Genomic DNA, 15870 nt, shown 5'->3' with positions numbered 1-15870 from the left:
TGTAGAGAACTGGAATAGTACATGCTTTGAAAAAAATTATTTTGGAGTCACATAAATAGGTTGGCAATGCATATTAACAGCAAAGCCTCCAAAAAGTCCTATTTAATAAATAATCTGGTGTAGCTTTGTTCAATCTAGTAATTTCCAAAGGTATTTGACCACTATAATCCAGAGAAAATAGTATTTCTTTAAATACTAGCCTATACAGAACTGTTCTATAATGTCATAAATTTAGGCATAGGTTTAGTGACCTATTTGCAAAATTTTATTTCATTTTTCTTCTTAAAACAGAATAGAGAAACATCTCAATTAAAATATAGTTACAGGAGTTGTACACAGTTTACTGAGAAACAGCTAAAAGAAAATATAGTTTACAAGAGGTCAAAAGACAACACAAAATTAATTTCTACATTGAATGCAATCATAATCAAAATCCCATTATGTCTTTTCACAGAATATGATGAAGTAATCTCAAAATATATAAGACAAATGTGCAAGACCAGTAAAGCCAATTTTGGGGTGAAAGAAAGCAATTTGGAACATTTTTCCTACATATTCTAAAGTTCAAATCAAAATACAAAACAACACAGCAATAGTGTGGTATTGGTATGTAAATCATCAAATAAAGCAATGGAACAGAAGGAGAGGGAACACTAAAACAATTCCATGAAAATATGAAACAGTACCTGTCACAGAATAAGTTTTCAAGAATTATCTACTTCATAAAAGAATGGCAAGCATACAGCAGAAAAGGCATTTGAAATACTTATTTGAAAGTACTGATTGAAAAAAACTATTGATTTGAATTATCTTATCCAGGTATTTGGCAACAACCAGAAAGGCATTCTCTCTCACGTAATGCAAACCAGATAATAAACACATCTTTCCTATTTTGTTTTTGGCAAATGTATAATCAGAAAACTATGCATTTAAAATGATTCTATAGGCAGGGCGCCTGGTGGCTTACACCTGTAATCCTAGCACTTTGGGAGGCCGAGGTGGGTGGATCACCTGAGGTCAGGAGTTTCAGATCAGCCTGACCAATATGGTGAAACCCTGTCTCTGCTAAAAAAAAAAACCACACACAGGGCGTGGTGGCACGCGCCTGTAATCCCAGCTACTCAGGAGGCTGAGGTGGGAGAATTACATGAACCCGGGAGGTGGAGGTTGCAGTGAGCTGAAGGTTGCAGTGAGCCGAAGGTTGCAGTGAGCCGAAGGTTGCAGTGAGCGGAGATTGTGCCACTGCACTCCAGCCTGGGCAACAGAGGGAGACCCTGTCTCAAAAACAAAATCAAAACAAAACAAAAATGATTCTATAGTGGTGTTACTGAGAAAAGGGTGTTAAAAACATTCTATCCCCTTTTCTTGTTACTATCAAGTACTTTTAGTGAAAGGAAAGCAAATACTTGATGTGAAATTCAATCTCAACGAAACCGCAAAGATTAATAGCTTTCCCTGTGCTACGGAGAAAAACTAATATTGGAACTTCAATTTAATAAAACACGATATATATATTTATGCAAATGTCTAAAGTTTGATCTTATATCCTACTTGAAACAATAAAAAAGCTTCCCAGAGTAAAAGAAAGAAAACGTATAGTACCATTAATGCTTAATTTTCCTTGTTTACATTAAATGGTTTGTGAATTCTCCAGAGAATACTTAAATGCTACACTCTCAATTTAAGAAATCTGAGTAAGAAAGAAAGAAAGAGCTGGAAAATATATGAAGTCTTAAGTTTTGTATAAATAACTGTAACTTATTCCTCTATTATAATTAAACATGTTTTATAGTAATCACCATTCAATAGTAGTTCTTCCAAGTTATCAGGATTTCGAGCAAGCTGCAGGATCAAAGCAGAACCCCGAACCTTGTCAGGAATATCTTCATATAATAACTCAATATATTCATCCATGTCATTAATGTTAGCAACTTCATCAATCTGAAACGAAGAGGCAGAAAGTACTCATCAACAATGCTCAACAGATCCACTGTCAAAGAAATGATATTTTGTGATCAATATACTGGCCTTTATAACAACACACAAATTTCCAAAGAACTCATAGTAGCCATCTTTTTGGATATGGAAATTTTAGACCTTTAGACCTAGGACTCTAATACAAAACCCCATGATAAAATGAGATGTATATAAACTTTAAAAATTGTCTATCAATATAAAGTATCTTAAATGTAATAGAAAATATTTGTATCTACATTAGATTAAACAATATTTCAAAACATATTACAATAAGAATATGTAAACATTTTTACCCATCATTTATCAAAATTAATTGTCTAGAAAGCACACCTAGCCAGGCACGGTGGCTCACAGCTATAATCCCAGCACTCTGGGAGGCTGAGACGGGCAGATCACAAGGTCAGGAGTTTGAGACAAGCCTGACCAACATGGTGAAACCCCATCACTACTAAAAATACAACAATTAGCTGGGCGTGCTGGCGCATGCCTGTAATCCCAGCTACTCAGGAGGCTGAGGCAGGAAAACCGCTTGAACCCGGGAGGCGGAGGTTGTGGTGAGATGAGATGGAGCAAAAAAAGCAGAACCAATACTTTTTGTCTTTTTCAATTAAATAATGATTTTCTACCTTTTTCAGGTACCTCTGAGTTCAGTCATTTTTTTAAAATACCACATGTGCTTAATGTGATTGTGTGTATTATTGATGGAAAAAGGCAATAATCTTACAATCCAGTCTTCTATTAGATCAAAATGCATGCAGTCTTACCTCCATTCCTTCAAAAGGAGGTGGATCTTTAGGCTTGCTTGATTTTTCTTTTTTCTCTGTAAAAAGATTTTTTTTTAATAAGGAGAATTAGGTTTTTAGGGTTTCTAGGTAATTTTTATTTTCAGCAGCTGAGTTTAATTCTAGCTAAACCGGGGATATTAAAACTAAATAGTTTATGAAATAATCTCTTCTCAATGTATAAAAATGCTCATATATAATCCACTTGATTTAATGAGGATATCAAGGAGAGTATAAATTAATAAAATCTATAACTAATTACCAACTTCCTCCTTGGTTAACTTTTTGGGTATGTAAGGTATACAGTCAGACTTGCCAATAAGAAGCAAAATAGTCTGTTCTAAGTATCTTCTCTTTCCCTTCCTAATTCAAATTTAAGGTAGGAATAGGAAAATCAATAAGGCAAAGAAAAAAGTACGACTTGAGTACTATAAAAACTAAAATGAAAATTAACAAAGCAGAAAGAAATAAAAATTGGTAAATTTAAAACCTAAGACATAGAATAGTTGTTAACTGGTTCTTTTTTAACAAGTAAAATTAAGATCATAAATTAAAAGGCAAACATTTATTACGTGTGTTAATTAAATCCTCACTTATTCCCAAATAAACAGGTATCCAAAGGTGTTGAACACAAGTTTGAGCCATTCATTTATATTGAATTATCTGATTAATGGCATAATTTCATTTTTTTAACAAAAAATCTATCAAATATACTTTATGGATATGGATCATAAGTCTAAGTAATGTATGTAAATTAAAGTAAGTTAGAATGTTATCAAAATTTTTGATTCCACAATTAGCAAATAAATATATGATAGAATTAGTCATTATTTTCAGAGGACAGTACCCATTCTGTATAAGCTCATACATTCTCAACAGCTTAATTCTGCTTCAAACAGATAATTTACTAAGACAGTGGTTTTAATTATGCAAAAAAAATCACTGAATGTAATGAATCAAATAAGTATTATTATTTTGTTTCAATCACTTTTAAGATAAGGTTTCTGGCTTTGGAATACTGCTTACCAAGTAAAAGAGTTTTAACAAAGAAAACCAATAGTTTTCTAAAAAGTATATATTTAATATACATTTCCTAAAGCATTTCCTATATCTTCAATTATTAATAATACTCTACCCGGGTAGAGAAAATACTGATTTGAATTATTTTATCCATGTATGATGACATGGAAATTTTTTCATATTCCTCTAATTTCTGGGGAGCAAGATAAAACCACTGATTTGCCCTGAAAACTCAGTGAGTTTTTACTAGTTCAAAGATATTTTATTCTAAATGCCTTCAGAATTACATTAATGTGGCACTAGGAAATATCAACTATACTATACAACCTACAATAAGTAGACACAGATCTTAAAAGACTACCAGATTTGCTTTACTACTTGGATTTACTGGACTACGCGATCTCTCACCATTTACAGACATCTTAACAAGAATATTCTACCAACAAAATATTTGTTTAATAAAAATCTCCCTTGATAATATTTTCGTTATCTACATAGTACTTAACTGAATGCCAGCTATGTGATTAGAAGCAATCATGTTCAAAATGTCTATTTTTGCTTTTTTTTTTTTTTTGAGATGGAGTCTCGCTCTGTGCCAGGATGGAGTGCAGTGGCACGGTCTTGGCTCACTGCAACCTCTGCCTCCTGGGTTCAAGCAATTCTCCTGCCTCAGCCTCCTGAGTAGCTGGGATCACAGGCGCGCACCACCACGCCCAGCTACTTTTGTATTTTTACTAGAGATGGGGTTTCACCATGTTGGCCAGGATGGTCTCGATCTCTTGACCTCATGATCCGCCCACCTCAGCCTCCCAAAGTACTGACATTATAGGTGTGAGCCACCACACCCAGCCCTTTTTGCTTTTAAATAAATTTACAACCATTTAATTCATTCAACAAATATATGTTGAACATCTATGTTAGATACTGTATTCACAGCTAATAAAAGTATATATTAAGTACAAGGCATTTTATTTGCTGTGGATGAAGAGAGTCTAATTTGAAAAAATTCCAAACAAAATTTTCTTTTTTTTTCCCACTTAGTCCAATCAAAACTTGAGCATTGATACATTATTTTAAGAGCACCAGCTGGGCACAGTGGCTCATGCCTGCAATCCCAGCACTTTGGGAGGCCAAGGCAGGAGGATCGCTTGAGCCCAGGAGTTTGAGACTAGCCTAGGCAACATAGTGAGACCCCGTCTCTACAAAAAATGTAAAAAATTAGCCAGGTATGGTTACAATTTCGTGGTGAACTCATAAAGGGATACCCCTCGTAGGCATCTGCCTGTGGCTCGGTGACCTCTTGACATTTCAGAGGCCCGGAGATGAATCCAAGTGGCTGCCTGGCTTCTTTAAGCCAGGAGCTGTCTCTGGTGTCTCCCTTGCCAGCAAGGCATTGCCGACCTTCACATAAGCTTTCTTGGAGTACAGAAACAGTTTCTGAATCTGAAAGACTTCTCCGGTAAGTACTGCCAAGGGCAATCGACATCCCTTTTGCCTTCTCCTGATCTGTTGGCCTCCTTAAAGGTACTGTTCCCTCTTCACAAGTCCTGCTGACCCTTCCCAATCTGTAAAAAGGGCCCTGTTTAAGGGGAATTTCCCCAATTGGAAGGAGAATAAAGGGCAATGTTTGGGGGAAGTACTCCTGGGCGATTTGGTTTCGGTTATGAAACCTGGCTTTAGAGTTCTGACTTATCAGGGTCTCATGTCTGTTCTTATCTCGTCCTGTTTGTGTGTGGGGAACCCAGAAGGAAACATTAGCAGAAGTTCAATGTGCCTAATGGGTGGAAAAGGGGGTCTGTTTTATCTGTTTTGCTAGGTTAAAACTTGGATATTGAGCCAAGTAACTGGTGTTTGTCTTTGTTATGTGTATATTGTAATTTTGTCTCGGTCGATACGGGAAATGCTAACTTAATCCCTCCTACATCAAGCAGCCCCTTGGATTGTATCTTGCAAAACTGGGCAGCTTTCTTTTCACCTATGAACCCATGAAAATAAAGAAAATGGTTTTCTTTTCATAATCAGCAAGCAGGGTGATCAGAGCTCTGCTCTTTTGGAAGCCACAGTTTAAGAGAATCCAGGAACCTGACAAGCTGGCAACAGGGTAGTAAGAATCATTTACCAGTCAGGTTCCTGATCTCTCTGTGTGAAATCTGGCTGAGCAAAAGGTAAAAAATCACTGTCTCCTGCAAGGTTTTGATTAATAGGAGAAAAAGATGTGTATGACTAGTCTTGGGAAATATTGACTGTAGTATACTTTTTGGTTTATGAATATTCATATTGTTCCCTTTCTTTCCAGAAATAATCTTTTCTTTGTCTTTCTGTGTTCTTCATAAAGGGGAGGTACTAATTGAGGGTTCCTCTCATCTTGTTTTACGTCCTTGAAAACTTGACCTGTGACTGAGTGGGAGCTCTATGAAACAGAACAATTCCTTTATACTATATACTCTGGTTTCAACAGTTACTTCATTTTGTTCTTCTTCTACATTGGCTACCTTCTTGGAGACCACAGCTTGCAGAGGCATTTTATATTGTCCTGACATAATTTTCCACTTTTGTGGGTAGCTTCAAGGCTAGTGATCTGAGCTCACACAGACCCACATCTGAGCTTTCTCTAGCCTTAAGGCCCAACCCAACAATCCCTTTTACTTTCATTTTAGCCGTTATAGGTAACAATAACCAAGGAATTGAATATTATACTTTTTTCATATTAGTTTGCATTTCCTTATGCATCCAGTGAACCAGCTCCCCAGAAGTTGTATCCATCTCCAAATTCACTGTAACTTTTACCTTTAGTAACTGGGCATAGCCTAGCTGCAGTTCCATGCCATGGATGACCACATGGTCACCCAGGAATCATCCTCCATCCTTTTATAGATTAATATCATCAGCTCCCTAAGGAACCTGTACTGAAATGGATTATGAGAGTAATTTGGGAGCAGTGTCTTTGGTTTCAAAATGCTGCAGAGTGAAAGAACATGTTTGGGTTGGTACGGTACCCACTGCTCACTATTAAACAATTGCAAATGGCTATACATGATCCAGAAAAACAGGACATTATTAGTGAGGAAAGAGTTAGCCTAATGAACTGGATAAAAGCCACTTTAAGGTCTCTTTAACCTGAGAAAGGGGACTGTCCGACTCCACCTATAACTGCCAAGTGGAGTATCCCAGATGAAGCAGCTAATGTGGTTTGTATGCAAGCCATATGGGACTGGCATTACGATGACAGGAATATTCACCCCTTGAATATGCCCATTACCCAGGTCATGGTCAGCTTCTTCTCATGGGTCTTACAGATGCTAACAGAAAATATTAGGTTAGTTAACAAGGGAATGGTGAAGGGTAGAGGGGAGGATCAAAGGACTCATCCCAGGATGATGGGAAGTTTTAACAGTTATCAAGAAATATGATGAATGAAGAAAACATTGATAGGAGTAAAAATAAGAGGAAAAGAAAAGGGGAGAGTCATGGGTCTCATCCCAGCAGAGTGAAAATCTTTAGACAGTTATTAAGAAATTGAATGAATAAAATGGAAATTGATGGGGTTGAAATAAAGGCCTTAATTGCTGGTTCCCTCAATATTAAAGGGTACCAAATCAGTTTTCTGTACTTACCCCAATTGGAGACATTTTTAAAAAAATCAGAAGACAAAGATCAGAATGAGAAAACTGACCAAAAATTGCCTGGGGATGATGTTGAGGTGATTAATCAACATAAAGATTGACTAAAAAGCCTTGGTCCCTTAGCTAAACCCTCTGCTGGGTACACAAATCCCTTTTCAAAGGAGAGGGTAAAATGGTCTGGGAGTGAAGAGAAATTCCCAGGACCAGAACATAAAATGTAAGGGTGGACAGGATTATCAAAGTTGAAATGTTTATATAGGAGTTTTGTAAAGCAATTGTGTGTTCTTTACCTAAATGTCTTATGAAAATGGATACTGTATCTGACTAGGGGATGTTTCCTCTACCTAGTACTATAAAACTGAAGGCACACAAATCTGCCCTTCAAGCTACAATTAACTGGACATACTAAAATGGGAACCAATAAGATTGCCTGAGCCCACAGAATACAGAATAGAAGCTGGAGTGCTGGTAGGAACAAATTCTCCATGTGATAGCCTTTTCTGGAATGCTTACTGAGGCTTATAGCAAAAGTCTGTGAGCACATCCCAATGATGACTACTGTGACTCTGGACTAGAGAATTTCCACTTAAGAGGCATTTACTGCCTTGTTATAGGACATTAACTGAAGACATTCTATGACGGAAGGACATAAAATGATCATGACATCTGAAATACCCATGCTATTTGGGGCAATGTCAGAAACAGTCTAATTGTGGTCAGCAGTGCCCAGAAGAGTTCCATAATAAAATGGAGATACTTTGTATATGATCATGCTACTTGGGAAATTCAAGGAGGAGATACTCATGAGCAGGGAGCCTCTTTTTCCCCAGGACTGACTCTGAAACTGTGTGAGAAGGTGCAGGATTCTACAGTGCCCATTAAACAGCTCTTACCTGACTGACAAAGAGCTGCCTGGTTTATGAATGGCAATTCCAAGGTGAACAGACAACAATCTGTTTGGAAGTCTGCTACTCTGACTGAAGAGGAGTCAAGAAAACTTTTTTTTCTTTTGAGCTATTTATAGCTTATGACAAGTAAAGTATATCTTTATGAGCAAAATTTGCCTTTCTGCCTGAGTTCTCACAAACGTGGAAACTTCATTCATAAGTATTCTTATTTTATGGCAATACAGTTATTTGTATACATTCAATAAGAATCTGCTTTCTTTGGTAGCAGGACACAATTGGAGATGCTAGCTACTTTACCAAGGCTTTGACTGGATTGGCATATTTTTAGATACGACCAGACTGCTTTGAGGAGTTGACATTGACTTTATAGAGCCAATAAAAGCAACTCAGAAAGACTAGCCTTCTACCTTGTCTATGTAGTTTCTTTATAGTGTTCCTCACCTGTGATAAGTAAAAAATGTTACTTTCAACAGATCCAGAAACCTCAAGTTATTTTGGGACCTCCGCAAGAGATGAGTGGAGGTCCCAAAATAACCCAATTCATATAGGTATCTGTCGGCATGGATAAATCCTTGGTTTAGCTAACCTTAAGGCCTTTAAAAAGTCTAAACTAAGATTCCTTATGGAAAAGTTCCTGCCAAGTCAACTTAAAAGAGCCTATATGGCCAATGAATATTCTTGCCATACTTTATGCAAATAGGCAAAGTATAACACTTATTTTGCAAATAAATTGGTCCTACTATAATTTGTCTTTGGTAGAAATGGAATACTAGAGATAAAAATTTTGTTTCAAAAGAAACTACAGTATACCTGTTACTAGATTCTAGTCTTGTCTATTACTTTTGAGTTTTTATTGTTTTCTACAATTTGAACTAAACCTGAATTCTTCCCTGGCTACAAGTCTTCAAACTAAGATTTTCAAAAATTTCTTCCATTTTTCTGACTTGAACTCTGTTCCAGACAGAAATATAGTTATAACTAAGCATTAATAGGCTATACTTTGGCCCATTTCCTTGTTGCTAAAGTCACATAGCACTACATGCTGACCATTTACATCCCCATTGTTCTTACAGACAGGATCTCTGACGTTAGAATCATAAGGATTTTGCTTAAGGATCATTTAAAATGTTTTTCAGACCCTGAGTTGCAGTGAAACAGCTGACGCCAACCAGTCAGAAGACCCTCATAGAGGAATGAAATCAGCATGAGAATACAGCTTCTTCATCATCCTGTCCCATTACTTCACTTTACACTCTGACCAATCAACAATCTCCACACTTCAGCCCAGTCCAAAACCCTTAAAAACTCTAGCCCCAAACTTCTCAGGGAGATGGATTTGAGGTTTTCTCTCATCTCCTAGTTTGGTGACCCCCAGATTAAACCTTTTTCTCTGCTGCAAAAAAAAAAAAAAAAAAAAAAAAGAAACAAAGACAAAATAAAGATTCATGAAAGTTATATCTTTAGGATAGTCTAAGGCATATGATATATATTTTAACACTTACATAATCCATCCAAATGATAAGCAAATATAAAAAATAAGTTTATAAAATATCAGTCTAGTTGGGGCAGTGAAATTAGGTTTTCTGCCCCAAATTCTCTCCTTTAATTATTCTAGAATCAATATGACAGACATTTCCTTTTTTATTCTTACTTCAGTGTATGTGTACACACACAAAACATGAAAAATAATTAGACCATTTTATGTGGAAGCATCTAATATAAAGCCTACCATGAAAGCAATTAATGTTTATTCTTTGTTGTTTACTCATTCATAACATTGGTGAAAAAAACCTACCCAACATCAAATATCAATAGTTTGATAAACTTTTTTTTTTATAGTTGCTTGATGAACTATAATCAAACAACTTTGGATTTGCATTAGGAAGCCAGGAATTCTACTACTTACCTTTTCCTGACAATGAATCACGGCGGTTTTGTAGATAGTACAACAGCTGTTCTACCTCATTTAGTTTTGAAGGATGAATGAGTTTACATTCTTCAACCACCTTCCTTGCCAGGGAAGTTATATCTGTGTTGGCATTGAGACTCTTAAGTCGAATGCTGTAAGTATAACAGAATTTTTCAATTCACGTATTATAAAAGTAATAACTTCAATACTACTACTTTAAAATAATTTATAGATTATAAATTATTATGGAGAGCCTGGCCATAGACTCTTAGTAAAATAAACTATTAGATATAATTAGGCTTAGAAAAATACAAGGCAGTAATTTTCTGTGAACTAGACAAACAAAATAACAAAAGGAACATAAAATCTTTTTCAGACTCTCTAGGCAAGACAGCATATTCAGAGATTCTGTTTTAAAACAGTATTTCTGGTATAAAATATATGAAGTCTTCAGCATTATTAAATGTAAGAATCCATACCATCATAAATAAATCATTTTCTTGACCATACCCACAAATGCTAGCTTTTTTTCAGCTAGGGACAAGACACAATATTGATATGTTCAGATTCAGTTGTTCTGGTGGTAACTATATAGAAGGTAAAAGCAAAAAAAAGTGAGATCCGGCCGGGCATGGTGGTTCATGCCTGTAATTCCAGCACTTTGGGAGGCCGAGGCGGGGGGATCACGAGGTTGGGAGTTTGAGACCAGCCTGGCCAATATGGTGAAACCCCGTCTCTACTAAAGATACAAAAAATTTGCCAGGTGTGGTGGTGCGTGTCTGTAATCCCAGCTACTCGGGAGGTTGAGGCAGCAGAATTGTTTGAAGTTGGGAGGCAGAAGTTGCAGTGAGCTGAGATCGCACCATTGTACTGTGCGACAGGGTGAGACTCTGTCTCAAAAAAAAAAAAAAAGTGAGATCCACTTTAAGATCTATATGAGGAATTTTGAGGAACAAATGAATACATTTTATACTTAAGTTAGTGCACTAAAAAACAATAATTAGCCAACACCTCCTTCCTTTTAAAGTTAGCCCAGGAAATTCACTGGGAACCCATTAAGAAACCATTATTAAGAGTTTGGAAACAATTGCCTAGTTACACAGATTCAGGGTACCAGGAAGAGGTATAAAGACATAAAATTGACTCTTCAAAGTGAAGAGTCAACCTGGTGTCAAAAGACTGTCAAGCAGATGCTCCCATGCAAGGTTCTTTTGAAAAAGAGAAAGATGAACAAGCAGCCACTGTGTAGAATTATTTTGTGTTAAAGATGGCTAATTTCTGTTGGAAGACATCAAGGAATTAGAAGGGCAGGAGTGGAGATCGCAGAGCAATGTCCTGTAAGCTTATTATCCATATGTAGATGATTTCTCCCGAAACCATTCCAGCAGAATGACTTAGATATTATTCCCAGCTATATATTCAACCCCAAATCTGGTTCTCCTAGGGTTCTACAAGCTATGTAATAGCTTTTAATAAATTCCTTTTCTGTTTAAATTTGCTAGAGTGCCTTCTAATGTTTATAAGAAGAACTCTAGCAGTATTCTGTCCCTTTATTTCTTCCTTAATTTATTTGGGTTTTTTTTTTGGTTCCTACCTTTTAAGTCTTTTAATTGTATTATATTTTTATATAGTCTTAGCTGCACATCAGAAGGCATAGAGAGAAAGAAAGGTCAATACAGAGAAAAACTCTAAAAAGACCTCTAGTTTGCTTCCAATTGTTTGCAATTACGAGTAAAACTGCTATAAACATTCAAGTGCAGCTTTTTGTGTGGACATGTTTTCAACTCATTTGGGTAGATATCCAGAGGCATAAGGAGGGGCCAAGATGGCTGAACAGAAACAGCCTCAGTCTGCAGCTCCCAGTGAGACCAACGCAAAAGGTGGGTAATTTCTGCACTTCCAAATGAGGTACCCAGTTCATCTCACTGGGACTGGTTAGGCAGTGGGTACAACCCATGGAGAGCAAGCAGAAGCGGGGTGGGGGGGGGCATCGCTTCACCCAGGAAGTGCAAGGAGCTGGGGGACCTCCCTCACTCAGCCAAGGGGAGCTGTGAGGGACTGTGCTACCTGGCCCGGGTACTATGCTTTTCCCACAGTTTTTGCAGTCCACAGATCAGGAGAATCCTTGGTGAGCCTATACCACCTGGGCCCTGGATTTCAAGCACAAAACTGGGTGGCTGTTTGGGCAGGCACCGAGCTAGCTGCAGGAGTTTTTTTCTTACCCCAGGTGCCTGGAATCCCAGTGAGACAGAACTGTTCACTCCCCTGGAAAGGGGGCTGAAGCCAAGGAGCCAAGTGGTCTCACTCAGTGAGTCCCACTCTTATGGAGCCCAGCAAGCTATGAACCACTGGCTTGAAATTCTCACTGCCAGCACAGCAGTCTGGAGTTGATCTGGGATGATTGTGCTTGGTGGGGGGAGGTGGGTCTGCCATCAGTGAGGCTGTAGTAGGCAGTTTTCCCCGGACAGTGCTAAGGAGACTGGGAGGTTTGGACTGGGTAGAATTCACCACAGTGTGGCAAAGCGGCTGAGGCCAGACTGCTTCTCTATATGCCTCCTCACTGGGCAGGGCATCTATGAAGGAAATGCAGCAGCCTTAGGGACTTACAGATAAAACTCTCATCTCCCTGGGACAGAGAACCTGGCAGGAGGGGTGGCTGTGGGCACAACTTCAGCAGACTTAATCTTTCCTGCCTGCTGGCTCTGATGAGAGCAGCTGATCCTGACAAGGGAAATTCTCCCAGCACAGCACACCAGCTCTGCCAAGGGACAGACTGCCTCCTCAAGTGGGTCCCTGACCCCCATGCCTCCTGACTGGGAGAGACCTCCCAACAGGGGTTGATAGACACCTCATAAAGGAGATCTCTGGCTGGCATCAGGCCAGTGCCCCTCTGGGACGAAGCTTCCAGGGGAAGGAGCAGGCAGCAATCGTTGCTGTTCAGCAGCCTCCACTGGTAATACCCAGGAGGACGGGGTCTGGAGTGGAATTGCAGCACACTGCAGCAGACCTGCAGAAGAGGGGCCTAGCTGTTGATAGAAAAACTAACACACAGAGAGCAACAACAACAACAACATCAACAAAAAACACCCGCCCCCAAAAAAAAATCCCCATCCAAGGGTCATCAGCCTCAAAGATCAAAGGACAAATCCATGAAAATGAGAAAAAACCAGCACAAAAACGCTGAAAATCCCAAAACCCAGAATACCTCTTCTCCTCCAAATGATCGCAAGTCCTCTCTAGCAAGGGCACAAAACTGGATGGAGAATGAGATTGACGAAATGACAGAAGTAGGCATCAGAAGGTGGGTAACAACTCCTCTGAGCTAAAGGAGCATGTTCTAACCCAATGCAAGGAAGCTAAGAACCTTGATAAAAGGTTACAGGAACTGATAAGTAGAATAACCAGTTTAGAGAGAAACATAAATGACTTGATGGAGCTGAAAAACACAGCATGAAAACTTCGTGAAGCATACACAAGTATCAATAGCCAAATCGACCAGGCAGAAGAAAGATTAGAGATTGAAGATCACCTTGCTGAAATAAGGCGTGAAGACAAGATTAGAGAAAAAAGAATGAAAAGGAAAAAACAAGGCCTCCAAGAAATATGGGACTATGTGAAAAGATCAAACCTATGATTGATTGGTGTACCTGAAAGTGACAGGGAGAATGGAACCAAGTTGGAAAACACACTTCAGGATATTATCCAGGAGAGCCTCCCCAGCCTAGCAAGACAGGCCAACATTCAAATTCAGGAAATACAGAGAACACCACTAAGATACTCCTCAAGAAGATAAATCCCAAGACACATAATCATCAGATTCTCCAAGGCTGAAACAAAGGAAAAAAAGTTAAGAGCAGCCAGAGAGAAAGGTCAGATCAACTACAAAGGGACACCCGTCAGACTAACAGCGGATCTCTCTGCAGAAATTCTACAAGCCAGAAGACAGTGGGGACCAATATTCAACAATCTTAAGGAAAATAATTTTCAACACAGAATTTAATATTCAGCCAAACTAAGCTTCATAAGCAAAGGAGAGATAAAAGCCTTTCCAGACAAGCAAATGCTGAGGGATTCTGTCACAACCAGGCCTGCCTTAAAAGAGCTCCTGAAGGAAGCACTAAATATGGAAAGGAAAAACCAGTACCAGCCACTGCAAAAACACACCAAAATATAAACCACTGCAAAAACACACCAAAAAATGGGCTAAATGCCTCAAGTGAAAGACACAGACTGGCAAATTGGACAAAGAATCAAGACCCATTGGTGTGCTGTATTCAGGAGACCTATCTCACATGCAAAGACACACTTAGGCTCAAAATAAAGGAATGGAGGAATATTTACCAAGCAAATGGAAAAAAAAAAAAAGCAGGGATTGCAATTCTAGTCTCTGATAGAACAGACTTTAAACCAACAAAGATCAAAAAAGACAAAGAAGGGCATTACATAATGGTAAAGGGTTCAATGCAACAAAAAGACCTAACTCTCCTAAATATATATGCACCCAATACAGGACCACCCAGATTCACAAAACAAGTTCTTAGAGACCTACAAAGAGACTTAGATTCCCACACAATAATAGTGGGAGACTTTAATACCCCACTGTCAATATTAGACAGATCAACGAGACAGAAAATTAACAAGAATATTCAGGACTTGAACTCAGCTCTGGATCAAGTGTACCTAATAGACATCTACAGAACTCTCTACCCCAAATAAACAGAATATACATTTTTCTAAGTGCCACATGGCACTTATTCTAAAATCGACCACATAATTGGAAGTAAAACAATCCTCAGCAAATGCAGAAGAATGGAAATCATAACAAACAGTCTCTCAGACCACAGTGCAATCAAATTAGAACTCAGGATTAAGAAACTCACTCAAAACTGCATAACTACATGGAAACTGAACAACCTGGTCCTGAATGACTCCTGGGTAAATAAAAAAATTAAGACAGAAGTAAAGAAGTTCTTTGAAACCAATGAGAACAAAGAGACAACATACTAGAATCTCTGGGACAGAGCTTAAGCAGTATGTAGAGGGAAATTTATAGCACTAAATGCCCACATCAGAAAGGTGGAAAGATCTGAAACTGACACCCTAATGCCAAAATTAAAAGAACTAGAGAAGCAAGAGCAAACAAAGTCAAAAGCCAGCAGAAGACAAGAAATAACTAAGATCAGAGCAGAAATGAAGGAGATAAAGACACAAAAAACTCTTCCAAAAATAAATGAATCTAGGAGCTGTTTTTTCAAAAAAATTAACAAAATAGACTGCTAGCTAGACTAATAAAGAAGAAAAGAGAGAAAAATCAAATTGACACAATAAAATATAATAAAGGGGATACCACCACTTATCCCACAGAAATACAAACTACCATCAGAGAATACTACAAACACCTTGAAGCAAATAAACCAGAAAATCTATAAGAAATGAATAAATTCCTGGACACATACACCCTCCCAAGACTAAACCAGGAAAAAGTCAAATGCCTGAATAGACCAATAACAAGTTCTGAAATTGAGGCAGTAATTAATAGCCTACCAAACAAAAAAAGAAAAAGGCCAGGAACAGATGGATTCACTGCAGAATTCTACCTGAGGTACAAACAGGAGTGGGTACCATTATTTCTGAAACTATTCCAAACAAGA

General features: G+C 38.1%; 1 protein-coding gene across 4 annotated transcripts in view; it reads right to left on the bottom strand.

Moving 5' to 3' along the window:
* Positions 1-15870, bottom strand: part of KIFAP3 (kinesin associated protein 3) — a 165353-nt gene that overhangs the window by 114821 nt on the left and 34662 nt on the right. For all 4 annotated transcript variants that reach the window (XR_010123156.1, XM_054495339.1, XM_054495347.2 and 1 more), the window contains exons 3-5: positions 10217-10371; positions 2742-2797; positions 1800-1941 (exon numbers count right to left, since the gene is read on the bottom strand). Coding sequence is in view for 3 of the 4 variants with exons in the window: in XM_054495339.1 (XP_054351314.1) it covers positions 1800-1941; positions 2742-2797; positions 10217-10371 (353 nt within the window). In the remaining variant the exon portion in view is untranslated. The remainder of the gene's footprint in view (positions 1-1799; positions 1942-2741; positions 2798-10216; positions 10372-15870) is intronic.

This window comes from Pongo pygmaeus, chromosome 1, assembly GCF_028885625.2.
Source record: "Pongo pygmaeus isolate AG05252 chromosome 1, NHGRI_mPonPyg2-v2.0_pri, whole genome shotgun sequence".
NCBI lineage: Eukaryota > Metazoa > Chordata > Mammalia > Primates > Hominidae > Pongo > Pongo pygmaeus.
Note: the sequence above shows the minus strand (reverse complement) of the source record. Positions and strands in the feature narration are given on the sequence as shown.